The 26,192-nt window shown below is 35.7% G+C and overlaps 1 protein-coding gene and 1 pseudogene across 6 annotated transcripts in view; both read left to right on the top strand.

Moving 5' to 3' along the window:
- The first annotated feature begins 810 nt into the window (after positions 1-810).
- On the top strand, positions 811-929 carry LOC118600980 (annotated as a pseudogene).
- A 10,436-nt stretch (positions 930-11,365) lies between these two features.
- The window catches only part of STX17 (syntaxin 17), a 53,426-nt gene continuing 38,599 nt past the window's right edge, over positions 11,366-26,192 (top strand). The window contains exons 1-3 of one of the 6 annotated variants that reach the window (XM_036238795.1): positions 11,393-11,410; positions 17,515-17,616; positions 17,967-18,152. In XM_036238795.1, coding sequence (XP_036094688.1) covers positions 18,030-18,152 — 123 coding nt within the window. In that variant the 5' untranslated portion in view covers positions 11,393-11,410; positions 17,515-17,616; positions 17,967-18,029. The other 5 variants (XM_016162590.2, XM_016162589.2, XM_016162591.2 and 2 more) reach the window with 5 other exon arrangements.

Raw genomic sequence — 26,192 nt, 5'->3', positions numbered from 1 at the left:
CAGTCTCTTTCTCACCTTCAAAACCTTATGGCATTTGGTTTATATATCTCTTATGACACTTACTAATAACTCCATACATTTTAGTATCGTGTGTTATAGTTTACAAAACACTTTCTCTTACTAAATTCTTATTTCTATTTTATTCTTAGAGCTTCATTTACAGAAAAAAAACATCTTCTCCTTATTCTGAGGACCCCGCTGCTCTCTCCATACTCTCTAAAAATATAAAAAGTGAAAGCTACTCAGTAAATTACACCACCCACAACTATTACCACACTCATTCTATCATTCTTCAAGAACAATAGAAACTTTTTAGGTCCATACTCTCTGCCAGATGCTGGGATAATTTTTTATAGAAAACACTATTTCAATTTACCTCTTCTTTGCTCTTAGGTCGTTAAATTTGATTCTCCCTTAAAAAAAAAAAAAAAAAAGAACAGCCAAATTCTAGAAATAAAATTCGTACTTTCCTTCTCTGCGAATACTCTAACTAATGAAGAAAAAGGGTAGTGATGCTGAGGAGGAACTGACATACTTTTTGCAACTACACTGCAGTGACCGATTTAGGGAACCATTCAGGCTGGAGTTCAGTAAGATGGTGTAACACATCAGGTGGATCAAGGACGTGTTGCTCAGAGCTGCCGGTTAGGGGAATTTCTGATGAGACATCATCAGGTAGGAAAGAGATTCCAGCCTACGTGTTTTGGGGATGAGGCTCTTCATTCCTCATCTAGGTTCAGAGTGACAATTTCAAGCCAGAAGGCTGGAGAAACTGAACCAAGATGAAGGCCACTACCAAGAATCTCCTGGGTTTACGGCCATGCCACTCTGAATAAGACCGATCCCTCCTGATCTCGGAAGCTAAGCAGGGTTGGGCCTAGTTAGTACTTGGATGGGAGACCACCTAGGAAGACCAGGTGCTGTAGGCATAAACAATAAAAAATAAGGGACTGTAAACTGACTTGTAATCTGTGAGGTCAACCAAGGGTTGACTCGCCTTAAAAAAAAAAAAAAAAAAAAAGAATCTCTTAGGTCTGAGGACATATACCCCCCTGTGCCAACATGTGGCATTACACAATTCCAGGGGACACTCTTCACGTGGAATACAACATGCATGGTGCCCTTGGAGTTGTGCAACATGAGGTCCTCCCTTTGGTGTCTGGCCCTGTTCTTCCACTCCACTGACCTCGTGTCATATCTACGTTGGAGACCCTCAAGTAACTGGAAACTCTCAGGCTTTCCTAACTCCTCTGATGATTTACTTATTGATATCCTTATTTCGGTTCATTTAATGGCTTTCTGTAACTTCCTGTTAAAGACGTTTGTAGGTGTAGGGCACAATGGGATTCTCTAGACATATGAATGGGAACATGAAGACCAGTACCATGCCCAATGTATGATTCCTCTCACAGCATAACTCAAGATTCCTTGTGGATTTCCCTGGGGAAGTCAACTTCACCCAGACCATGTGGCATCCATTCCTTTAGCTATGTTTTCCTGAGGAAAGCATCACCTTTTGAATAAATTGAATTAGAAATTATTCTAATTCTTATTTGGGGTCTGGTAACTATTTCCTGTCCACTCTTTAGGACCCTGCGGTTCTCAAAACTGACTTACTATAGAATTAACTAGAGAACTTTAAAAAATTTATTTTTTAATGTCTGGTTTCTATTTCAGACCAATTAAACCAGGATCCCTGAAGGTGGGACCGAGGCAATCACATTTTTAAAAAGATCTCCAAGTAGCTTTGTTGTAACATCAGGGTTGAGAAACTCTGCTCCAGGTGGTTTTCTTACTCTTCTTCTGATCTCACCCTCAGTGACCAACTGAGCTTCAGAAGGTTTGCCCAGCTGGAGCTACTCAGTTGTGAAACTGAAGAACGAGCCAGTGAGATCACAGTGGTGATGAGACAACATGCCACTTAAAAATATTTATCAAGTGCCACATTCCAGGCCAAGTGCTCAGATAACCTATAATAAATAACGCAAGGTGCCTGCCCTCAATAAGTTTCTTCTCTAGTTAGAAAGACAGATATAAGAACAATTGTACTGCAGAGCAAAATTAAATTGAGGTATTGTGGGAGCACAGGGTGAGGAAATAAGGTAAGTTTTACGGGAGGACAAAGGATTTAAGGTGGGTCTTCAAGGAAGAGTAATATTTTGATCAATGAAAAAGAAGCAGAAAGCATGCCAAAGAAAGGACTAACTTGACCAAAGGCATAAAAGCAAGGAAGCGGATAGGACATTAGGAATTATAGCAACCCGATGGAGCTTCAAGAAAATGGTGGGCTATGAGGCTGAAAACTTAACTGCAAACTTGGCAGGCCCCAGAACCCCACACAAGGAATCGGTAGGTGTTGCGTGAGTCTGTATGATGTGTGTCTTAGATGGAGGGGGCCATAATAACAGATTAAAGCTAAATAGTGCCAGGACAAGATCTGGAACAAATGAGAACATGATCAACACGAACTTTGATAAACACATGTGAGATAGTCATTTATCCTGCCCTCTGTCACCCTTGCTTAACCATGCCCACTGCTCTAGGGACCTGAATATACCTCTGCTGCATTCTTCGTGCCTTTTATATGTTCTCTCTGTTCAGAATGTTCTTTCCTCCCTTCTTGGATGACTCCTTTCTACTGACTAAACTCTGAAGTCACCTTCTCTGTGCTTTTTTCTGTAGCACTTTTGTAGGGATAGCTAAGAATAGTGCTTGCTAATTGCATTTATTGAGATGTCTGTCTTTCCCTCCAGATTTTGAGCCCCTGGAGGACAGGAATGGGATCTTTTTAAACTTTTGATAACTAGGGCTCACTTAGCACAGTGGCCAGCATGTTGGCCGTGTAGACTTACTGAATGAATGACTGGGAAAGCATTTATCAGATGTTGGAAAGATTCAAACTTAGTAATTATGTTCTTTAATGTTTGAGTATAGAGATTCAGAATTTTTTTCCCCAATATTTAAAACCATTTGCTCAGGCTAGAAACATTCCTCTTCAGAAGTGTTCACTTACATAAAAGTGACAGTTGCTGAAGCTATCAATTTATTTTCATATAGCAATGGTTTTTTTTTTTGTTTTTTTTTTAGTAATAATCTGCCAAAGATATATTAAAATTAATGTATCTTGGGTCAGTGGAAATATAGGTATCACTCAAAAAGCCCCTGCAATCCATTGAGGCCTACAGAAGAGAAAAAAATTCCCCTAGGAGTTGTGACAATGGGATTTGGGGGCTTGCCGGACAGAGGAGAGGGATGGTGGTGCTCTCTGTGAATTTTGTTGATTTCCAATTCCTGAAATGTATTTCACTAGTTGGGGGATTAAAAGGTTTACTGGTGAGAGTGTCAGTTGTCAAAGGATTGAGGGTAGATTCTCTAATCCTGTAAAGGAGAGCTCTGGCAGCTTTTCCAACAGGAATCTAGAAATATTTGGTATCTTAGAAGTCATTTGTTATACTCTCTTAGTTCTTCTATAACAGTGGTCCCCAACCTTTTTGGCAACATGGCCTGGTGCTCCTATGAGAATCTAGTGTCAATTGATCTGAGGTGGAGCTGAGGCTAGTGCTGGGGAGCAGCTGCAAATACAGATGAAGCTTTGCTTGCTCTCTCACTGCTCACCTCCTGTTCTGCGGCCTGGTTCCTAACAGGCCAAGGACCAGTACCGATCCTCACTCAGCCCAAGGGTCGGGGACCCCTGTTCTATAACAATCCTGCTGTCCCTGGAAGAAAAGGCAACTTTCATGAATTTAATTTTTGCATTGTTGTTCTCATATCCTTTCTGCAAGGGACTCTATTTCTCCTTGAAGTTCTATTGGCTTTTGCCTCATATATTTTGATGCTCTGTTGTTAGGCCCATACACATTAAGGACTGTTAGGTCTTCTTGGAAAATTAACCCGTTTATCAATATGTAATGTGCCCCTCTTTATTCCTGATAATTTTCCTTTGCTCTGAAGTCTGATTTGTTTGAAATTTAATATAGTTATTCCCGACTTTCTTTTAATTAGTATTAGCCTGGTATATCTTTCTTTATCCCTTTAAGCTTTCTTTATCTTTACATTTAAAGTGGGTTTCTCACAGAAATACAGTTGGGTCGTGTTTTTTGTTCACTCTGACAATCATGTTGACAAAAAAAATTGGTGTATTCATAGCATTCATATTTAAAGTGGTTATTGATACAGTTGGTTTAATATGTTCTGTGTTTTCTATTTGGTGCACTTGTTCTATATTTCTCCCCTGCCCCTTTTCTGCCTTTTCTGATATACCAATTATACTTCTTTTAAAACTTTTCTTAGTGATTACTCTAGAGTTTATAATATATATTTACAACTAATCTAAGTCCACTTTCAAATTACACTATACCACTTACAGGTAGTGCAAGTACCTTATATCAGAGTATTCCCAATTCCTCTCTCCTATCCCTGAAAACATTCTACCATTTATTTTATCCAAAACATTGTTAGCATTATTACTTTGAAGTTATTAAATCAATTAACAGTAAGAAATAAAAAATATTTTAACTTCATTTATTCCTTATCCTCGGCTCTTCTTTTATGTAGACCCAAACTTATGATCTATATTATTTTCCTTCTCTCTGAAAAACTTCTTTTAACATTTTTTGCAGAGCATGTCTTCTGGCAATGCTTTTTTCTTTTCTTTTTTTTCTTGGTCTGAGCAAATTTGTATTGTTTCTTCACTTTGAGGAAATTTTGCTGAATATCAAATTCCAGGTTTCTGTTTTGTTTGTTTGCTTACCAACATTTTAAATATTTCACTTTACTCTCTTCTTGCTTGCATGGTTTCTGATGAGAATTCTGATGTAATTCTCATCCTTCTTCTTCTGTAAGTAACATGTTTTTCCTCTCTGGATTCTTTCAAGATTTTCTCATCATCTTTGCTTTTTTTTTTTTTGAGTTTGAATACAATATACTTAGGTATAGATTTCTGGACATTTGTCTTGCTTGGTTTTCTCTGAGCTTCCTGCATCTAGTTTGGTGTCTGTCATTAATTTCGGAAAATTCTCGGCCATTATTACTTAAAATATTTCTTTCACTCCATTCTCTTTCTCCTCTCCTCTGGTATTCCAATTATGTATATGTTACATCGTTTGAGATTATCCCACGGTTCTTAGATATTCTGCTCTGGGTTTTTTATTTTTCCATTCTTTTTTTCCCCCTTTGCATTTCAATTTGGGAATTTTCTATTGTTATATCTTCAGACTCACTGATTCGTCCCTTGGGATTAGGTCCAGTCTACTGACAAGTCCATCAAAGACATAGTTCATCTTCATTAGTGTTTTTCATTCCTGGCATTTCCTTTTGCTTCTTTGAGTTTCCTCCTCTCTGCTTACAAGTACCCATCTGTGCTTGCACATTGTCAACTTTTTCTGTTAGACCCCCTGCCATATTAATCATAATTATTTGAAATGCCTTGTCTATACCATATCTGAGTCTTGTTCTGATCCTTGCTTTGTGTCTTTAGACCATGCCATTTCTTGCCTGTTAATAGGCCTTGTGATTTTTTTTTGATGAAAACCAGATATAATGTATCAGATAGTGAGAAATGAGGTGAATAGGTTTTTAAGGTGAGGTTTTACCTTAATCTGTTTAGGAACTGGGCTGTGTTTAGTGTTTGCAATACCAGCAGGTATCAGAGCCTTCAATTTCCTCTAGCATCCTTGTTGTCTTTGGTTTCCCCCCTAAACTCCTTCTTACATAGAGACTGTACTTTGCAGCTCTTTCAGCCGGAATCCACTGTTATTATAGTAGAGCACTATGGATGTGGTGATAAGGTGTAGGGGGAAGGGAAGCACTATATAATTCTATGATTAAGTTTCAGTCTTTAGTGGGCCTGTGTCCTTGGGCTGTGACCTTCACAAGAGTTTCTCAACCTTTTCCCTCTTAGGAGAGACAGGAAGGGTAGGAGGTGCTGCAGTTGGGTCATGTTCCCCCTCTCCTCATAAGTCTCTGGCTGTCTTTTTATCTGCTGAGTGGAGAAGACTCCGGGTATATTTCAAAATGGTTTATTTCCCCTTCCTCTGCCAGAAACAGGAGGATTTTTCCCTTGGCACTTCACCTTAAGAATCTGGTGAGGTTCCTAGAAGTAAAATCCATGAAAGTGTAGGGTCTCTCTAAGACTGCAGCCCCCAGGAGTTTCTCACTCTCACCATAGTCCAAACTCCACCTCCAACAATTTGTCAAAGTTACTGTTTAAATTTTCCTACCAGTTTAAGGCTCCAGGACCTTCTGTTTCAGGTAAGCTAATCTTGGCTGTGATTTTCCATGTTTTGCGGGGCAGTCTGCCCTGCGATCTCAATTCTCTGGTGAGTCCAAGAAAAGTCATTGATTATAAGCTTTTTTTCTTAGAAGAATATGAGTGACAACTTTCAAGTTCTTTACATGTCAGAGGCGAAACAAGAAACCTTCAAAACTCTGTGAAAGCAAATTTAAATAGCATTTTGTCATTTATTCAATTACAGATGGCTCTCTGTATCCATGGGTTCTGCATCTGTAGATTTCACCAACTGTGGATCAAAATTATTCAGAAAACAATGATACATTTTGTTGCTGATGTGTACTACGTAGCATTAGGCCTATAGTGGTTGTCTGTACTAAACATGCACAGACTTTTTTTTCTTGTCATTATTCCCTAAACAATACAATATAACAATTATTTACATAGAATTTCCATTGTATTAGGTATTATAAGTAATCTAGAGATGACTTAAAAGTATATGGGAGAATGTGCATAGGTGATATTAAAAAACTATGCCATTTTATGTAAGAAACTTAAGTATCCTCAGATTTTAGTATTGGCAAGGGGTCATGTAACCAGTTTCCCCCACAGATACCAAGGGACAACTGCACTCTCCCTCACATTTCCTCTGCTCTAATCAGATTGAACTCCTCAGTATTATTCTTCCTGATCTTTTCCCAAATCCCCACCCTGTGCCTTTCGCCTGGAATATTCTCCACCAATTGCCCCCCCCCCCCTCCACACATCCAAATCCAACTCATCTTTCTATGTCTACCCCAAATGTGACCTCTCGTACTATTTCTAGAATTTCTAGATTTAATGCCTCCCTCCTCCAAACACCTACCTTATAATCTGATCTTTTTTTGACACATCACTGTCTACATTATATTATAGTAATTTGGTATGTGTCTTGCTGCCACTTCCAGTGCTTTTCAACCTTTTCCCTGTCATGCACAAATAGAAAATGATATTTATAAAGCAAAACCAAGAGAGACAGCTGCTTTGCTACTGGCCCAGTTACACTTGGAGCTGGGAAAGTTAATGTCTCCACACATTTGTAATACATTAAAGCACAGGGGATGAGAAGCTGTCTTGTACCTGCAGGTACCAAGGGCCAAGTGTAATAAGAAACAAAGTTAGAAAAAAAGGTTGGGCCCGTGTGGAATATCCACCAATTTACATGTCTGTATATCATGTGATATTGACATGCATGATAATAATACCTAAGCTACTGCAAAATTCAAGTGTCTTGTAAATTGCCAAAGTTTAAATAGAATTTAACATGATCTAATGTTAAGTATGTTTACTGTGTTTTCATTGCAAGCATAGTGTAAAGTAAAGATGCATCTTTTGAGAGTGACTTGGATGGTGAAGGGTATGGGTATGAGGAATTAAAATCAGTGAATAAAGCAAAAAAAAATTTTACAGAAAATTACTCCTGAAAATTGTTTAAATTGCCCATAAGATCCATTAAGCATAGTTTTATTCATATGACCTTATGCAATAATTCTTGGGCACAGTAAGTTTTGAGAATAATTAAGGTAATGAAAAGAACAAAAGGTAGGGGGAGAAGACATCCATCTAGGTATTTAAGCCATTTTACATGTAAAATGATCATCAAATTCTTAAGGGGTGAATGGTTGATGAGTGGAGAATTCAAGTGTTATTGATTGCCTGAAGTTTACTCCTTTTGGTTTGATATAAGGTCTCTATAACCTTATATAAAGATTATTTGGTGATGGGGTGTGTGTGTGTGTGTGTGTGTGTGTGTGTGTGTGTGTGTGTGTGTGGTGGTAGCAGGGGACAGCAAGGCAGAAAGTGGAGAGGATTAAGAGCTAAAGTCAGTGAACACTATATATAAGTTTAAGACGATATTATAAGATAGACATAAATGAGATTTTTGTTTCTACAGCAGAACTGTCTTGATTGAAAGTAGAAGTTCACTTGAGCTAGTTTAAACAATTAAATAAAAGCAGGGTGGGGGCTGGGGAGTTTTGAAGGTTTTGGGGTGTAACCAGACCTAAGTGTTGTGATGCAGCATTGCCTCAGGAATAAACTGGGAACAGGAATTTTAAATGTGCTGCAAACTGTTTCCTTTTTCAGTATCTAATCATGCTTACCTCCCTCCCTTCTCTTTCTATCTCTTGCATGTCTTCTGATTATATTTCAAAAGTGGTGAAGGCCTTTAACAAAGGTAGGGATTGCTGCTGCGGTTTCACCAGTATTTTAGAGAGAAATAATAGAATATTAAGGAAGAATCTATTCCTTGTTTACCGAGACATTTTGTTTGTTTTAAATTGAGAATTGCTAGTTATTTATTTTCCTTTCTCACTGTGGTATAACTTATGTTCATAAGTTATAAGGTATAGAGCTTGATGAATTTTTACATATGAAATCACATCAGATCAATATATAGAACATTTCCAGCATCCTAGAAAGCTACTTCATGTCCCTTCCCAGTTAATCCCATCTCAAATATAACTACCATTATCACTTTATTTTTAACCTTTCTTCATCTCAGTTCATAAGAAGGTTGGAATGATAGAGTGTACAAAGAAATAGAATGAACTACAGTAGGTATTTCAATAATTCATGGCTAGAGAAAGAATCTAGTGAAGGTAGTAACTTTTAAGTGTTTTTGAACATGACCTATAGTAAAGAAACAACTTTTTTTAAACATCATGATGAGGACATGCATATACTCATCTCTCCACACTTATAAATAGCATATATGAGCAGTGTGGCTGCATCTTATTCACCAGTCTATGGAACAAAAAACGTGGCCACCAAAAGTTCTGCTATGAGCATCTTTTCCACTCAAGAAAACAGCCAGACTAAAACTAGAATCCTAGTCCCAACTCCAAATTCCTGGGACGGTATCTTATTGTTCCAGCTTTACCAGGTGTCTGCTCCTGGAACAATTTACTAAGGTCTGGAATATGGATTCGACCCTGGACAAAATGGCTGCCAGAGGCTCATTAACTGATAGCATGCACATCTGGTCAAGAGAAACAGTTCCCAGTAAGGGAATGGGCCGGGAAGATAACCTAGGAGGTCTATATTATTGTGCCAAATTTGAATTTGATTCTCAGATTCTCCATATACTTGCTCTATACTAGAAAAATTATTTCTTTATTCATATAGTTACTATATGTTCTCCTAGTCTGTTCCAAGAACTGTGCTAGGTTCTAAGTAAATCATATTATATACCTTTCCTCAAGAAACAGCTTTATTCAGGTATAACTGACATATAATAAACACATATATTTAAAGGGTACAATTTGGTAAGTTTTGACATATATATACCCTTGTAACTAACTTGTATCATAATCAAGATAACAAATACTTCCAACACCCCTAAAGTTTCCTCATGTCCCTTTGTCATCCTTCTGTCTGACCCCACCCCTTTTAGCTAGCATTCTTAATTCTTCAAATAGGTCCTGTAATTCTCTATAAACATAAATTTGATTCTGTTATTTTTGAAAGTTATCTTATTTCCCACTACATTTTTAAATTGATAACTGTCGTTAAGGAAAGCTTTCTCTAGACACTTTATTGAACTTGTTTCAATTTATTCCTTTGGGTTTTACAAGCAACCATAATATCTGAAAAGAACTTTGACTGTTTGTCTGTATACCTACCTACCTACCTACCTATCTGTTTGGCCTTTCTGGTTCAGTTAGGACCAGGAAAATGTTGGCTAGTAGCATTAGGACTACTCCTAACAACTTCAGGGCCCAGAGAGAGAGTACGAAGAGGTCCACATGACAAATGTTTAAATATTTAAAGATTATACAAATCAAGCTAACAAACTGTTAGATTAAAATTCTATCCTGCTACTTCAATACACCTAACTTATAGCAAACGTACATATAATAACCTAAAAGGCTAGGTTCAAATTTAGAACCTTTGAGTGCTATGCCTTCCAAAGTCCTTGAGATAACTTTTTCAGAACTTGAATGATCTTCATTTCAAAAAGATCTTGTTTAAGTGACTCTTGCATTAAAAAAAAAACATTTTTGCATAGTATTGCCTAATATTTTAATTTCTTTCTTAAATTAAAATTTTATAAGCACCATTCCTAGAGTAACACAAACATCAGCATGTATTATACCCACAAAGACAATCCAAATTGCTCAGAATTTGTGCTTTATTTTAGAAATTGTCTTTCAAGGCTTTCTTACAGATTCCTAATTTTGCTTTGTCCACAATTTCTAACTCTATTCCCACTCCACTGGAAGGCTCTAAGACTTGAGTTTCCTTAGCTATTACTTAAACATCCTTATTACTTCTGAGGATAATATCATCAGTGGATATATTCTAAGCAAATCATCTGAATATTCACAAGCACATATAAAAAAGGCTGGATCTGGAAGATAAGCCATCCAGAAAGAAGGACCTGCGACCTGAACAGGGTTTCAAAGCCAGCCACCTGCTTTTTCATTGGTGACAGCTGGTATAACTGGAAGAACTTGGGATGGAAATTAGGAAACTCAGTTGGAGTTCCAACTCTGTCACTAACTGCCTGAATTGGAGTGAGTCACTTAAAAATCTTTGTGAGCCTCAGTGTCATTAGCTATAAAATTGGAATGAGGACACTGGCATTAAGGCCTCCACCACTTTTGACCGGGAAATCACAACTTGTCTGAGCTTCGATTTCTGCACCTGTTTCAGTTAAAACTTGTGCCCTCTCCACCTCACAGGTGTTCTTTGTGCGGGTTTTATTTGGGGAGGAGGGGCGAGAGGAAGGAAGCACAACCTTTCTGCGCTTCAGTTTCTACATGCGTAAAGAGCTAAGAACATACTGACAGCCCGCCAATAAAGCTGGGTTAACAGAGGAAAATAGACAAAACATTTTTGCGAAATGTAGAGAGCTATACAAATGTGAATTGTCTCACACTTAAAACTCAACAAACTGACACAGGAAGGGTTTTTGAGGTTTTCCTACTGGCTCTAGTGTTAAAAATCCCACTACATAAATAAAGACCACTTTCTTAAAAGAGTCTCGCCCGTGTTTGTACTTACCTGAGCGCAGACCACACCCCTCAAGGCCGCGGCGGGTGGGGGCGTGGCCTAGCCCAATGCCCAATGAGAGGTCCCTCCCTGTCGCTCCCGCGCCTGCGCCTTGTGCACCGACCTGCCCCAGCGCCTCAGCAGGAGGTAAGGGGCTCGCATGAAGCTGTCTCAGGGGCGTCTGTCCCCGAGGCGCAAAGTGGGCCTGGCGTGCGGGAGGGGAGCCCCGCGGGAAGCAGGGCGTCAGGTCAGGTCGGAAGTGCGTGCTGGGTGGGGACTCTTGCCTCCGAGAAGTGGCGGTTTCGCTTTTGGAAGCACTATTGGGAACGGGTATGGGAAGGCGGCCGACGGGACCAGCCGGGTGGAAAAGTTCCTAGCGTCTGTCATGCCCCTGACGCACTGTGGGCCTTAGGTCGTCGGAGTTCGCGGCGTCTTGGTCTCGAGACGGGCCCGCGCATCTGTTCTGTGGTGGGGGGGCGTTTGGTGTGTGGGGCCTAGGTGCACGGTGGGTGACACTGCGAGGGGTGATGGGGTGCTCGGGAGTTGTTGGGGGGAGAACCGGGAACAAGAAGTCGGAGCCTCCTGTTAGCCGGTCCAGGAGGTGATTCACAAAAGGTCCCACATCTAACTCCCTCCTTACCTAAATTCGGAATAGGAGGCTCTGAGAGGAGACCATACGGTAGGACCAAAGGCCTTGACTTTTCGTTCCAAATTCAGTACTCCGCCCCCCAGCCAGAAACACGGGGCGACGAGCCTGAGGAATTTCGGTGCCACCAATGTGGGGAAATGTAGGATCTCTAAGCTGATGGTGGATGTTCACTCTTGGGCGGGGGTGTTCCAGCAGTTTTGGACTTTTTCTGAGAAATGGGACTTTCCAGTTATCAGTAACCTCCTAAGTAATTTAGTTAACCTCCCAGTACTTTTTCCTCAGGGAAACATGAGTATCATAATATCAGCCGATAATAGTTGTAAGCACTTAATGATAAAGTTTGTAGCATCAGGAAACCCCTCCCCCAAGTATTAGTGCAGTGAATGTGATTGTAGTTCTTTGACGTCTGAATAAATGTTTGCTGTCTTATAGGAAACATCAGTTCATATATTACTTTTTATTTTGAAGTAATTTTTATAATTTTAAAAAGTTAAAAAGTAAGAGTCTTTTTCAACATTCTTTAATGTTCACACCTGATATAACCATGGTACAATTATCAAAAGTAACAAATTATCATCTGTACAGTACTAAAAGATTACATCATGCTAATGACCTTTATCTGTTCCAGGATCCAATCTAAAATCCCACATTGCATTTAGTTGGCATGGCTCCTTAGTCTCCTACAATCTGATAGCTCCTCAGTCTTTCATGACCTTAACACTTTTGAAGGATCCTAGTCAGTTATTTTTTTTAATTTTTCTTCATAATTTAAGGTCATGCATTTTTGTTGATACCACAGATGTATATGTGCCCTTCTCAGTTAATCATTTGAGGCATTGAGGTGCTTTAAATATGACACACTGCATTCGATGATATTCTTGACCACTTAGTTAAGATGGTGTCTGCTGAGATTCTCTAATGTAAAGTTACTATTTTTCCCATTGCAATTAATTGATATCTTGAGAGAGAACTTTTAAACTATGCTAATATCCTGTTTCTCCAAAGTTTCACTTGCTGATTTTAGCATTCATTGATGAATCTTGCCTTCAGTAATTATTACTGTGATATTATGATGGTGACTTTGTTTCCCCATTTCTTCATTTATTAATGTTCTTCTGTAAAGAAGAGCTGCCTCTTCTTTCCATTTATTTATTTACCCAGTTATTTATCTATATCAGTATGGACTCATTAATTTTCTTGTACTTTTGTTATCTGTTTTATGGTTCAAATTGTTCTAGCTTTGGCCATTAGTAGTTTTTCCATTTGCTTCCTATACCCTTTTGACAAACTCTCATCCTTTTTTGAGAAGTCCCTTTCTGACGCTGAAAGATACTCCAGGCTTATCTTGTGTTTTCTGGGCCCCAGCCCTAGAATCAACCACTTTTCCAAGGACCCCTGATTTCTTTTTTTGGAAAGTAGTGTTTAAACACCAAGATCTAGGAGCTAGGTATGCTCATTGTGACTTGGGTATCATTGCTTCTAAGGCCTGGCACATGCACATATATCAGCTACACACATTCAATGGAGATATATATACACATATTCTATGGAGATGTATATATAGATTATATATGCAAACATATATATCCATGTGTACACAAAGATTTTATTTTTGTATTTGGGTGTGTATATATATATACACATGTAGACATACATCTATATATGTCTCTATAATATATATTTTTTTAAAAAACAAAGTTTATTCTGATACCTCTGATTCTAATCTAGCAGCACAGGGTTCATTCTGCTTTTTGCTCCTTATTTGTAACTTCTGTCTTTAATAGCAAGAAATCTGGTTCTCATGTTCCACAAAATAATTTTCTTTTTGTTCAATACTAGTAGATACATAATTTCAGTATTTCTAACCTATAGTCCTATGAAAAACAAATGTACTAACTAGAGTACAGTACAGTTGTATGTAGTTTTTGTCTTTAGCCTTGTAGTGTCCAGTTAAAATACCGTTTTGTAAAGTTACCTAAATAAGTTATTTTCCCCCTTGTTTCTTTCAATGTGATTGTAGTATGCTATTTGTAATAGTTAATTTTATTCTTTATAGTTTAAATTCCACTTAGGTTCCCTCACATACCATTTAAAAAATTTTTTAATTTATAAAAATTCACTTTGTAGTTTACAATTCTAGTTTTCGACAAATGCATATAATGTGTATCCATCACCACTGTCATAATACAGAACAGTTCTATCACCCCAAATATCCCATTACACATTTTTTAAAGAAATTTCACCTTCCATAGTTAGATTTCTTGCTGTTACCACATATTTGACCCCTTTTACCCCATCCACCTCTCTTATCCTCCCTACCCCCCTACTGTCTGGTAACCACTAAATTCCATTATACTTTTAAAAAAATGTGTAACACAACAACTCTACAGAAATTTGGGAAATAAGGCATTTTTTTCATATGTATATTCTAGTTTGATGTTAATGTACTTTTTGTTTTTTGTGGTTTAGTTATATCATAAATATGTTTCAATTTTCTGACTGAAAAATAAAGAAATGTTGAAATACACTTTCATTTATTATTCAATCACACTTTTAAATCACATTTTGTATATTGAAATAAGACCTTACCTTAATAGCTTACAAACATTTGAGCTATTTTATGATCGGAGCCACTGTTGGACAACTTTGTGTTTCATTAACATTATGAGTTATGCAATTATTTGTATGTTATCTTTTTAGTTTTATATTGGCATTTTATTATTTTATAAAAATGGAAATGGTGGAGGGAAGAAAAAATACTGGCCAGAAGGAGACCAACAGTTGGAAAACAAGTTGAGAGGTTCTTGAGGCAGAAAGCATTCCCTGAGAGATGGCCATTATGAGGCAGCAGGTCTTCTGTGGGTATGGAAAGCTGAGGGGCAGAGTCATGTATAACTCTGAGCTAGAAATATCACTTTGGAACACTAAAACGACAGCTATCATCATACCATAGGGCAACAGTGAAAACAAGCTAAATATTCGATAATTGGAGTTTGTTAAATATTATAAACAGCTTAGTAGAAAAGAAAGCAGAATAATTGAGTTATATCTCAATGATACATAAAGTTTAGAGGCAGACGGGGTATGCAAAAGAATCTAGATAGAAGGAACATCATTGCAAAGCCTAAAGCAGAGATTAGATGATAATAGGTTGGGTGGATCTGCTTATGAACGTATTTTCTTGTTGAAGTAATGGGGAACTCTTGGAAGTTTTTATTCGGAAAAGGAACGTGTTGCAGTTGGTGTTTTAGATATACAGTGATTGGTAATTTGTGGGAGAAAATTGGAGTGGGGAAAGAGTCTAAAGGCAGGCCATTTAAGGCACACATAATGTGCTATGCATATTGTGTTGTTTGACTTGAGTGATAGGATTACAAATGGTGAATGAAGCAGGGGCATGTGAAGAAACATTTTAGTCGCATCAGCATCAGTTGAGCACCAGGTATGTTTAAAAACATTTTGGTATATCCAGGTATTTAAATAAATAATTATATATAGTAATATGGATTTGTGTGTAAGGAGGTTATTTACACTATAGCATAGCTTATAATGGTGGAAAATTAAAAACCTAAATGGCCAATAGATGATTACATTATGATGGACCATCTATGTAATGTAATACTATATATATTATAAAAAGATGCACTATAGAAAATTTAAATGGAAATATTTTTACTATACTTAAATAATTAAAAGTAAATCTTTTTCATTCATTCATTTATTCATTCAGTAACTGTACTTTATTCATTGTTCCTTGCCATTCCCCTCTTTTGAGTTTATTTTCTTTATTGCTAAAGTATGCATTTTTTTTTAATGAAGTGCTTGGTAATAAACTTAGTCTTCATATATCTGAAAATTATTATTTTTCCTTCACTTCTGAATAATAATTTCCTTCAATAGACCATCTCCCTTAACACTTTGAAGATATTCCTGTCTCTTGATATCTTGCTTTGGTGAAAAAAGATTGCTGCTTTTGTTGTTTTAGTTTTAACCGTCTTTTATCTCCGATTTACTTTTTAAGATTTTGTCTTTGTCCTTTATGTTCTGCAATTTTCTTTCCATGTATTCAGGTAATTTTTTTTTCTTATGCTACTTGGAGCTTATGTGCAGTTTTAATTTGAGGTCCTACATCTTAATTCTCAGCATATACTCTTTGAATAATGCCTTTTCACCACCTTATTTTTTCTTTATGGGACTCCTGTTTGCTGTTTAGCTTTTCATTTTATCCTTTATGTCTCTTAACTTCTTTTTATATTAAGTATCTCTTTTGTCTTATATGTTTTGACCAGTATCTTCCAATCAGTAATTCTCTCTTCAGCTACAGAATTTACTATTTAACTCATCTTTTGAGGTTTTTGAGTAGAGTTTTTAAAGTAGAAATTTTACCTGGTTCATTTTTATATTGGCCTGTTACTGTTTTATAAAATTACCTAATTTTAAAAAAGATCTATTCCTTTCTTTCTATCTTTGAGTTTTTAAAAATGTACTATTTTGATTTTTTTTTCTTTTTAGATTACTTTAACTCTCTTGTCTCTTATGAATGTTCCTGTTTTGTTGGGTCTGAGAACTAACTCTTTTGGTAATTAGCTTCTCCATGTATGTCCAGTTCTCACTTACTGCTGTAGCTGTAGGACTCTATTTTTAGTGTCTGGAGATTTTCCGTTTTTGCCTTTGAGCTTAGATCAAACATAAAATTTAGATTACAGGTAGATGAGATAGTCTGTATAATCAGCACTTTAAGATCGTTAACTGTGAAAGAAAGGAAAGAAACAACATTATTTAGAATAATAGTTCTTAATATTTCTGGAGTGATAAATCTCTTTGATAATTTGATGAAAGCAATGGGCTCAGTTGTCCAAAATAACTCAAACATATGTTCACAATTTTTCATAAAGATTCAGTACTCCTTAAAGTCTTTTTGTGAACACCTGTCTCTACGGACCTTGGTCTAAGACATCAACCCAATGGGGTTAATGTGGTCAAGGTATTCATTCATTCATTTATTCATGCATGCATGCCTACTGTAGCACCCGGTGTTCCTAGGTGGTCTCCCATCCAAGTACTAACTGGGAAGTTAATTTTTTTTAAAATATGGAAGAGGTTGTGGCTAATAAGATAGTATGAAACCGTGGTGCACTAACAGTGGTTTTCAAGTTTGGTTAAGCAGTGGAGCCCTTTATATAAGATCTAGAAAACTCAAATTTATGAAATAGATATAAGTAAATTTTCTCTAATTGGAGCAGGTATGCGGTCCTGGAGCCTACTCACTTGCCAACCCCTACCCTATCCTACCCTGGCCCCAAAAGCATATCCTTGGAATTTCTAGAACACTGGTAGAAACCTAATGGTGAATTAGAGCATTTGATTGTATGTACTCTAAGGAATCCTGGGATCTTATTCCAGCTGTGTCACTGGTTATTTGTTTTGGTTGTAGAAAATCTAATCACTTTGTAAGAAAGGGAAGAGGCGATTTAAAGGACACCAATGAGAAGAGTTGCATACTATGTTACATTTAAAGTATATAATCAGACAGATACATTATGATATTAGAAATGAAGTTTGATACAAGCAGAAATGTTAAGAATGAAATTTTTTCTTCCAGTTTTGCCACGTGACACGTTTTTCAAAAAGGCTATTCAGTGTCCAAGATACATACATTGGGAAATGAAAACTTGGGCAGTACACTCCTAGTTTTTTAAAAAAGGTATTTACATATATACATTCTTATATAAAATATGATCTGGAGAGACATACATCAAAATGGAAAGAGTAGGGGATGGAAGGGAGAAAAAAGTAGAGTAGTTAACTATGGGTGAGCAGATGATTGTGGATTTTATCCCCTTTTTCATATTTTCTAAACATTCTAAAGTGAATATACATTTATTTTGTAGAGGGAAAAAAGTTTTAAAATAAAAGATTTCTTTAAAAAGTCACTTAAGTTCAGCATTAAGTTGAATGGGTATTTAGAATAAATTACAAAATTACTTAACAGTTGGCTTTTGAAAACAATGAGACTCTTTTAAAAATATTCTTAAATAAATATTTCCCTTTTAGGTTTTTCTGTATGAGAAGAGAAGAGAGTTGTTGCAAGTAGAAGTGACATAACATTTTTTTAGGATGTCTGAAGATGAAGAAAAAGTGAAATTACGCCGTTTTGAACCAGCTATCCAGAAATTCATTAAAATAGTAATTCCAACAGACTTGGAGAGGTTAAGAAAGCACCAGATAAATATTGAGAAGGTGAGTTTTTCCGTTTTCTACCACAAAAAAACAGTTACATTTTCTGATTTATATTTGTTGTACATTTTAGCAGACTTCAGAATATTAGAATCTTTGCTAAAACATCTAGTTCCTCTTGATTTAGCAACATTATTAATTTTTTCAGTTCTAAAAATAAACCTTGATTTCTTTTTTAGCAAGGGATGTATAAGAAAAAGGTCTGCATTTTTTTTTTTTTAGTTGCTGACATATTAGGCAGTTAATAATTAAAATGCAAACTGTTTGATAATGCACCATAATGTGGCTAAGGGACCTACTTTAATTTCATTCACCCCATGACAAGTTTTTTGAACCTGAGTGTATGTCAGTAACTCCTATCCTCTTCAGGTGCATGAAGATTAAAAAGGCAAATTATTGTGTAATATGAAGGAATTTCCCAATTTCATTTCTTCTCTTTGAGGAAAGCCCCAAATTGAGAAGTATTGCCTAGAGATCAGTTTAGGAAATAGGTGGAGGAAAGAAGTAGTCTCGAGGATTATGGCAGAGGTTGCGTAAAATGTGGACTGGCCAGGGTCTGGTGGAATGGTTGTGGCATTTATGAAAACATCAGGTTTACTGAGTACTGAGCATTGATTTTGATAGGTTATATTTCTTATTTGATGTGGGACTATTCAGTGATATTTAGTTCTTCAAAAAGACCTCCCCTAGTATAAATTTTAAGCTGTGTGGCCCTCCACTGATTTTTTTTTTTTTGAGTGGGTAATAGAAGTTATTAAGCCTGTTAATGTAAACAATATTTATCACCCTCTAATGACTACCTTATACAAGTAATAATGTTAACTTTTTTCTTTCATAGATAGCATGTCTTCCTAGTATTTAAATATTTTTAAAGAGTATGGAATATAAGTGCCAAGAATATTTTGATGAAAATAATATTTTGTCATACTTTAATTTCTGTTTTCTTTATTCACAAGCAATAACAACTGTAACATTTAACGATGGGGGTGTTGTCTGGTAAACTGGTTATTCTGGTTATGAGCAGAAACAAATTAAAGGAGTCCATGCTTTGATTAATGAGGAGGCCTTGTTCTTTTAGCACTCTAACAATATAGAAATAGAGTTGTTTACTTTTGATTGATCATATCTGGGTGGGAGGTTTGATAAGGTGTGTATGTCAAAGTCCTGAGCTCATTTTGAAGTACTCAGTTACAAAGATGACAAGAATTGGCAGAATTGATTTTGAAAGGCAGAAATAGGTAGACTCTGGTCTACTGAGACCATTTTTTTCCTTTGTTGTCTTATTTTACCTTTGAGGTTTGGCATGTTTTAGATTTCCTTTTTCTTATATTAATTCTATATGAAAGTGCCTGCTATCATTATTCTAAGAGCATAACCACACGTACCACCCAATCAGTCATAAGTGGAAAAGTCAAAACCCTAAGAGAAAGGTGAGTGAGGATAGGAATGGGTCTATTACTGATTTGGTTAGTTGTGTCAGACTTCATAAGAAAATTATTCTAGAGTTATATTGGTATTTCTTTAGCAGAACAGTTTTCCTTCAGCATTTTGTGAAATTTTTACTTATCGTGAAAATGTTAGACAATATTAGCATAATTATAATTTACTATATAAGTTATGATGTCTGAAACTAAGCAGTTAAAACTCATCTATGTTTTATCTCATATTCTTGGTCATTCTGCTGTCGCTAGTATTTCTAGTTTAGTTATGAAAGTAACTTTTATCTATATAAAATTGAATAACATGTTTTAATAACTAGGTTATGGCAATGTAAAAGCATTTAAAAGCAATAGTGTTCACTGTGGACAAAAGAGTTAAGAATTAATTTTGGACTCCAGGTGTCTAATGGTGCCTCATTTTCAAAAAAGTCATATTCTTCCTGGGGGAAGGGTGTAGAAAGATAAAATATTTATTATGTTAGCCATCAGTCATCCAATATGAATTTAAAAGAAGAAAGTCAGACTGAAGGGAAATTGAAGGCAAGCCTTAGTGGAGTGATTCTGCAACATCCGAAAACAATGAAAGTAGTGTGCTGTGGACACCTGGGACTGTATTCCATAGGTCCTTCAGCATTACGTTTTATTACACAAGAGAGACTTGATTAGAATGTAATCCTGAAATTTGAAGTGTTAGCATTCAGCTTTCTTGGCTAATGTAAGATAGACTTCAACATAGTAGAAACAATAAGTTAGTAAAGTTGGAATGTGATTTTCTTTGTTTCATGTTGTAGAGGCTTGAGGGAAAACTTATTTTGTAGCATGTACTGTATTAGTATTAGTTGGAAGTGCAAGTAGAAGAAAACCCCAATATAGTGTATGAAATGTGACAGAGGTTTTTTGTTTTTGTTTTCATTTTTAATCTCTTATACTTATGGAGGTGGTCTACGCAGCTCAACAGTCATTAAAGACCCAGGCTTTTTAAAAACTTGCTGTCTAGTCCTCTTATTTCTATCTTGCATGTAAAATGGCAGTTCTGGCTCCAGCTCTCACATCCACATTTCAGTTAAAATGAAATTACCAGAATCACATTATTTCTATGTTCTTTTTTCTCTTACTTCTCTTCTCTCTCTCTTTTTTAAAAGAGATGGCTCTTGTTTCATGGATTATGTATCATATCATCTCTCTATGGTGACATTATTATTATTTTTTAAGTTTTCTTTTGCTTCCTTTCTTTTCTGTTTTACTTTTCTGTTTACCTTTTTTCTGTTTTCTGTTTACCTTTTTTCTTTCTTCATTTTCTTTTCATTTATTTCTCTTTTTGTCCCTCCCTCCTCTCTTCTTTTTCTCTTTTTTCCTTTTTTATTTTTATTTTTATTATTTATGTATTTATTTTGGTGGTAGCTTACAGAATTATAGGCTTTACTTGGTTAGCTGTCGATATTTATGAGTACTAATTGGAAGGTGTGTGTGTGTGTGTATAGCAAGGTAGTAGTAGGGGCCTTGTTACCTGCAGGGGTGGACAGGTGAGGATCTATTTTAATGGGAACCACCAGATAATCTTTTGGAGTGTGTGATCTTCTGTGGTGATAGGGGCAGTGTAGTTGCCTGGGCTTATGGAGAGGACTTCTGATAGACTACCTGTTCCTTACATAAACTTTTAACCAGCCCTTCTGCTTTTGGCCTCACTGTACACATCCACCTGGTTACCTGATAGGTGGCACCTCTGGTTACTGAGTCTTTTGGGAGTGGTGCTATGTTTGTTGGCTTGCTTCTTATTGCCTCTCTCTCCCACTATCCTCCCCTTCTGCAGCCTTAGCTTTTAGCTTTCTCTGGTCAGCTACGTCAATTATTACATGTTCATACTCTTTCTCTTTTCAGCTTCCAAAATTCTGTTAAAATTCCTTGTCAACTGGTTTCTTCAATTGTATTATCATTCTTGTGAATTTATACATTTGAAAGTTCTTTACTGTTATTTTAGTTGGGTTTTAGAAAAGAGTAGAGATGAATGTGTTCAATTTTCCAGGTTTAATGAGAAGGGAAATTATTACAGGAAAAAAATATGTTAGCTTTTCATAAGTGATGGTGTTCGTTGTGTCTTATATTAGCACTGAAAATGTAAAAATTTAGGTTTATAATCCTCAAGTTTACAGTCTAAGAAAATAAGGTAGGAAATATTTAGAGAACGATAAGATGTGAAAATGAGTTGACATAGACTATTCAGGAAGTATGAACTCTACAGTACAAAATCAGACATAATCAGTCTTATTTTTTATCGATATTTTTTTATCAGTTTTTTAACTTTTGATTGCAACAAAACCTTTTCCATTTCTCTTTAGTCTGAGAATGTTTATTTCAATCTTTAATCACATTTCTCTACCTCTTTTTTTTTTTTTTCTGACAGAACCTGATTCAGTTTGCCTTCCTCTGTGTTTGAGGATAGGAAAGCCTCAGCACAGGTGGTGAAAGATAAAGAGTCTAATGGGGGCAATTTCATTCTTGTCAATGTTTGATTAATGATGAACAGTAGATATATCCAGCAGTTCTGGCTGATAAGACTTGAGGGAAAGAAAGCCTGTTCGGAATACGGAAATTGCTGAAAAAGATTTTTCTACTGTTATAAAGGTATACGTGGAAAGAAATAGTCCTCCTACTTCTACTGGTCTTGTGTCTCTTTGTTGTATCTGGAACTATGTCTAGTAGGCAACAAGTTTGAGGACAAACTCTGCGGAAGATAGTAAAGCAGAAAGAAATTAGGCACTTGACTTTCGAAGCTTCTGAATTATCCTACTTCAAGGCTTCTTCTTATGTGGTGTAATAAATGTTCTTATTATTAAAGCCATTTTAAAATTTTGAGTTTTCTGGTGTTTTTGCATCTAAAAGCACCCTAATTTGCTTCATTATAACACTGTTTTAAACTACCTATATAGTGCTGCTGTGCAAATTGACAATACAAAAGTGACATTTTGTAAAAACTGCAGTTTAGAAATCCTTGTCAGTGGTGCCAACTTAACTAAAGTTTAAAAGAGTTACTTCTTTTATTTTTTTTCACACATATTTAAATCACTTTAAGTTGTTCTCCTCTCCAAAGATTTGAAAATATGTATTTTAGTACTGTAACCTAATTTAAGTATAACATTGTGTAGCAAGTCTAAACTATTTTATTCCTTATTTTGCTTAGAATTTTGTTATGAGATAAAATCATCTAGTTCAGCCTCCACCCAAGACATTAATCTCTTCTACAGTTTATTTGACAAGTGAGCAAATAATAATAGCAAAGGTCATAGCTATTTTTATTCGAGTGCTATGTTAGGGGTTTTATATATATCATCTCATTTAATCCTCACAGAATCCTTATACATTAGCTTTATTATTGTCTTCCTTTTCTAGGTGGGGAAGCAGACTTAGAGTGTTAGATTACTTTCTTAAGATTACTGTGTTGGTAAATATGTTAAACTTCTAGTGTGCTTGAAACATAATATACTCCTAATAAAACTGTGTCGAATGAATGAATATACATATGCATACATACGGCCTAAAGTTACATAAGTTGTTTTAGAAGCCACTTTGTATTGCTGGCTATTTTTATTGGTTTTGTAATCAACTGAATAAAATCCATAGAATTTTTTAAATGTGAACTTTAGCTATGGGGTCTGACTATATCCATTTCTTGTGCAGTTGCCTTTTTTAATTTAAATGCTAAGCTTTACATTTATTGTTGTTACATTTTTTCTTATATGGAATTGTGATCTTTCCTCTATGTAATTATTCCTTCCACTTTATGTCATTGGTAAATTTGGTAATTTCTAACATTCTTTGTTTTCAAGGCATTGATGAAAAATGTTGGACAGGAAAAGGGCAGAGCAGTCTAATATACTGCCACCATTCTCCAAGTTCTCACAGGCCATCTCTCTGATAACCTGATATAAAATTTCCCCCAAGATTTGCAGGCTGCAGTGTTTTAAAGATACTTTCTTTTGTGAAAATTATGTCAGTATTTGCTGGTCTCTAGGAGCCATTCCAATTCTTCACAGTTCCTCATAGATAGGTCAAAGTGTTTCTTTGATCACATTTGCAGGGGCTTTTGGTTCATTTGAGATATGTAGGTTTGTTTTTACATTTTCTTGGTTTTCATTTTTCTCTTAATCATGTTTATTGTAGACTATTCTCTTTTGAAGGTCATTTTTTCTCAGAGAAGGAAGATGAAAAAAAAAAAGGGAGTGGAATAAACTTTTGCTTTCTCTCCTCCATTTATTGGCAATATCCACCCCATATGTTCACCTTTCAAACATTGTTTTTTCTTGAAAACCCAACTTAATTACTTACTGTGGAACATGTCCCAATTGATTTCATCTTCAGTCAGATGTAAACCAACCAATTTAATTATTCAGGGAAAGCTAAAAATGCCCATGATCTTTGTAGAGTTGTAAAAGTAAAAATAAAATCTTCCTCATAGGGTTATCAAGAGGGTTAAGATATATGGAAAACCTCCTGAATGCAAGGTCGATACTTGGAAATGGGTTACTTAACAAGTAAATTAGCCTACCCAGATACTCAGCATTGGCACCATCAGTTAATAGTTTCTAATGTGTTAGGAGATTCACAACATTCCTGGGATATATCCTTTGTGTTTGTTTTCGGTTTTGTATTTTTGATATTTGGTAGACACTATGAGGTGAATCACTTTTACTTACACAATGGGGTAGATATTATTTATGTTCATTACGTGAGTAATCCTCAGTGTATGGCTTGCAATCATTATGCTGTCTATTAATATTACACAGCTTTTCTGTTAGAGTCTTTGACTTTCTCTATACTGATAATCATGTCACCTGTGAAGACAAACTACTTTATTCTCTTCCTCTCTCCCTCTTCTTTCTTTTTCTTCCTTCCTCCTTTTTCTCTTCCTTTCTTCCTTTTTCTTACTTTTCTTTTTTCTTCTTTTTTTCTTATTCTTCTCTCTTTATTTCTTCCTCTTTTTTCCTTTTTCTCTTTCTCCCTCCCTCTCTCTCTCTTCTTTCCCTCTCCCCTTCTGTCTTTCTCCCTTCACTCCCCCTAACTTATCCTTCTTTCCCATCTTCCTCCTTTCCCTCTCTCTCAGTCCCTCTTTCTCTCCCCCTCTCCTCTCCTCCCTCTTTCTTCCCCTCTCCCTCCTTCCCTTCCTTCTTTTCTTTCTTTCACCTATTGCACTGGCTAGAGCTTCCAAATCTGTCATCTTGCTATTTTTGTCTATTTGTCCCATTTGTTCTGTGTCCCCCTTTTACTCTTTTCTTTTGGATTAATTGCATATTTTTATGATTCCATATTTTCTCTTTTTTGGCTAATTATACCTCTTTATTTTTATTTTTATTTTTTAGTTGGTTGCTTTATAGTTCAGAGTATTCATCTTTAACTTATTGCGTTCTACCTTCCAGTAGTGTGTGCATGTATTACTTCATGTATATTATATAAACCTTAGAACCTTTCATTTCCTCTCTCCTAGGTTCTTTGTAGTGTTGTCATTTATTTTATACTTCTATCTATATTATTAACCCCACAATACATTGTTGTTATTTTTGTTTTAAACTGTGTTATCTTTCAAAGAGTTCTTAAAAATAAGAAAAAAACACATTTTGTATTTACTCATATATTTACCATTTTAATACTTCTTTGATTCCTTTGTGTAGAACCACATTTCTATTTGGTATCATTTTCCATCAGCCTGAAGGACTTTCTTTAACATTTCTTGTGTAGATCTCCTGCTGATGAATTTTTGAAGCTTTTTTTCAGTTTGAAAAATAATATTTTGCATTCACTTTTAAAAAATATTTTCTCTGGATATTGAATTCTAGGTTGAATTTTAGATTTGTTTTTCAGTACTTTCAAGATGTTGTTTCCACTGTCTTCTGGCTTGCATTGTTTATCTTGAGAAGTCTTTTGTCATTCTTATCTTTGTGCCTCTGTACTTCATTTGTCTTTCTTTCCTCTGGATGCTTTTAAGATGTTTTTTTATCACTTATTTTAAGTAATTTTACTATAATGTGTATTAGTATAGTTTCCTTCATTTTTCTTGGTTAGAGTTTTATTGAATTTCTTGGATATATGGTTTCATAGGTTTTTTCTGATTTGGAAAAACTTTGGCCATTATTCTTTCAAAAAATTTTTTTTCGTGCTCTCTTTCTCTCCTTCAAGGCATCCAATTATGTATGTACTATGTTGCTTTCAGTTAGCCCATGACTGAGCATCAATGGATACTCTGCTCACTTGTCAACCTTTTTTCTCTATATATTTCATTTTGGATTATTTCCGTTACACTTATTTAAATTTACTAATCTTTCTTTGAATTGTTTTATTCGCTATTAATCTCATACAGTGCATTTTTCATTTCAGTGGATTTTTTTAACTCTAGGAATTCAATCTTTTAAAAAAATATTTTTTCATGTCTCAGGATGCTCATGTTTTCTCCTACTTTCTTGAATACATCATAATAGCTTTTAATATCCTTGTTTTTTAATTCTATCATTTGTACTATATTAGCGTCTGTTTCTGTTGAATGATTTTTCTCATTACAGATTGTATTTTCTTGATTTTTTGCATACATGGTAATTGTTTATTGGATGCCAGACAT

This window comes from Rousettus aegyptiacus, unplaced genomic scaffold, assembly GCF_014176215.1.
Source record: "Rousettus aegyptiacus isolate mRouAeg1 unplaced genomic scaffold, mRouAeg1.p scaffold_m13_p_3, whole genome shotgun sequence".
In the NCBI taxonomy this organism is placed as follows: domain Eukaryota; kingdom Metazoa; phylum Chordata; class Mammalia; order Chiroptera; family Pteropodidae; genus Rousettus; species Rousettus aegyptiacus.
This window is presented reverse-complemented; position numbering and strand designations above follow the sequence as displayed.